The sequence below is a fragment of the Impatiens glandulifera genome, chromosome 4, assembly GCF_907164915.1.
Source record: "Impatiens glandulifera chromosome 4, dImpGla2.1, whole genome shotgun sequence".
In the NCBI taxonomy this organism is placed as follows: Eukaryota; Viridiplantae; Streptophyta; class Magnoliopsida; order Ericales; family Balsaminaceae; genus Impatiens; species Impatiens glandulifera.
The window spans coordinates 5,056,198-5,058,454 of record NC_061865.1 but is presented as its reverse complement, the minus strand read 5'-3'; the positions used below and the strand labels follow the sequence as shown (position 1 = coordinate 5,058,454).

General features: G+C 28.5%; 1 protein-coding gene across 1 annotated transcript; it reads right to left on the bottom strand.

The window, feature by feature from the left end:
• Positions 1-1,019: 1,019 nt before the first annotated feature.
• On the bottom strand, positions 1,020-1,904 carry LOC124934522 (metalloendoproteinase 2-MMP-like). The gene has a single exon (XM_047475057.1). It carries the CDS (start codon positions 1,902-1,904, stop codon positions 1,020-1,022), a length of 885 nt encoding a protein of 294 aa, XP_047331013.1.
• Between the last annotated feature and the right edge of the window lie 353 nt (positions 1,905-2,257).

Sequence of the window (2,257 nt, the reverse complement as noted above, 5' to 3'; positions counted from 1 at the left end):
ATATAATTTTATATATATATAAAAGATAACAAATAAATATAAAATTATGAATGTTGGCGATATTTATAACAAAAAGAATTATATATATATATATATATATATATATATATATAATAATATATTTTTTATATAATCTCGTATATAAATTATGAAGGTAGCTAAATTTATAATAATATATATTTTTTTATATCTTGAATTAATATTAATATAGATAATTTTTAAAAAAAATATAGGATAATAAAAAAAAAAATATATAATATAATAATAAAAGATAAAATTTAATTAAGAAAGATAGAGTAAGAGAGATGAGAGAAAATATATGATGACGTGGATTATATATCTATAATATGGTGTTCGTTGACAAAAGCATTATTATATATATTATATATATATATATATAAATATAAATTTTACGTTTAATTATCAAATTACAGTTTTTTATTGGGTCAATTGAGATTTTAAACATTTTCCTTTAAGCCTTACACTTCGATACTTCTTATTCTTAGAGTTATACAAAACTTAGCTTTGTAATAATTATAGTGTATAGTTATTAAATATGATCTTCTTGTTATTTTTCTTAATCTAATAATGTTATAAGAAAAAATGTGAAGTTTTAGAATAGAGTTTAGAAATTATTTATTACAAATGAGTTCAATAAATAGAAAATAAAATTAAAATATATATAATGAAATTGAAAGGTTTAGATCATGATGGTTAACTAAGATTATTAGATGATTATGAGTTGGTTGCAAATTTTAGTTTAAAGAAATTATAAATTTATAAATATGATTTAAGATTGATCTGAAAATGAAAATTTCCAAAAATTATTATTGACAGAACATGGTCATTTTCTATTTTACGATTTCCACAATTTCAATTTGGTCCAAGAGACTTTATAAATTGAAATAAATATAAAAACATTATTACATATAAGGAAGCAACAAGCAAGTTATGCTTTTATTATTTTTTTTGTGCTAGCTTTCCTTGATATTATATTAATCCAAATTTTCTAATTGAAATTATGGATACAAAGCCCTGATTCCAGCTATGTCATCTGGAGCCAAGCCTTTGGTCGCACCCAATGGAGCAATTGGCCACATGATTGCAGATTGAACATTGCTATGGCCAAGGCCAATCAAGTGTCCTATTTCATGTAGCCCAATTGTCCCGATATCGAAAGCCCCCGCCCTTGCCCCGTCCACCCACGTCTCATTCGCATCGAAATGCAACTTCCCACCAGGCGGAAACGTTGAGTGGGCTAGAATCCCCCCTGGCCCATCAAAACGGGTACGGTCACCGTGTTCGCCACTTACAAAACTAATTTGTAAGTCGGCATTCTGAAACACTGGGCTCTGTGAGAAATGGAACTTTGAGACGGACATCCAATTGGCCATTGCAGCTGCAATAGGCCTTTGAGCATCCGCTCGTGTTCCAGGCATGAGAGCCCATGTTAGGTTCATCTTGAGCCACTTTGTGGTCTCGAAAGTGTAATACGAGTCGTTGAATCCGTATATGACTAGCTTCCTACCATGCTGAATTTTAGTACCATTGACGAAATCGGGCACGCCACACCGGGGCATTTCCATTTGAGCCAACGTATTTGCGTCTAAGATTCCTGAGGAATTGAGGTGGTTGAAGACCTGATATTTCTTTATGGCTTGTGCCAAAGTATAGTCAAAATCTTCTTTTTGGTGGTCACTCCAGACCGAGTTCATATAGCCATACTTTATAAGGTATTGTCTCACTTGATCGAGTCCCTTGATTTTGTCACCTTTCTTGGCACCCAAAAAATGTTTCGCAAAATTGGAAGTTTTAATAGAGAAAGACGATGATTTTGCGACCAAAATCAAGAATATTGATAGGATTGTGAATATAGAAGGAAGATGGAGTTTGGTTAGCTTCATCTTTGGTTTTGGCTACCAATTTTTCTTTTTCAGTGCAACATATAAATATTAAACTTATTTTGTTTTCATTAATACAAAAGATATATGTTTGAATTGAATAAAACTTTTTAGGTAAAAAGTAGTAATAAATAATAAATATATATATCATACTATAACATAAAAAAATTGGTCAAATGTTTTTGTTTTAATATTTTAACAAATTAAAAAAAAAAAACTTACCAACCAAATAAGAAATTTAAGATATGGGATAAGTCTAACATAAATGATTTGATAATCTATTCATTTAATGTATTTGAAAAGTTATTATTATTTTTTCTTTCATTTTAGAAAAGTAATTTTTTTAAGAATATTAT

Excerpts from the sequence above, each read along its gene's own strand:
- LOC124934522 (XM_047475057.1), bottom strand. The coding sequence starts at position 1,904 with ATGAAGCTAACCAAACTCCATCTTCCTTCTATATTCACAATCCTATCA.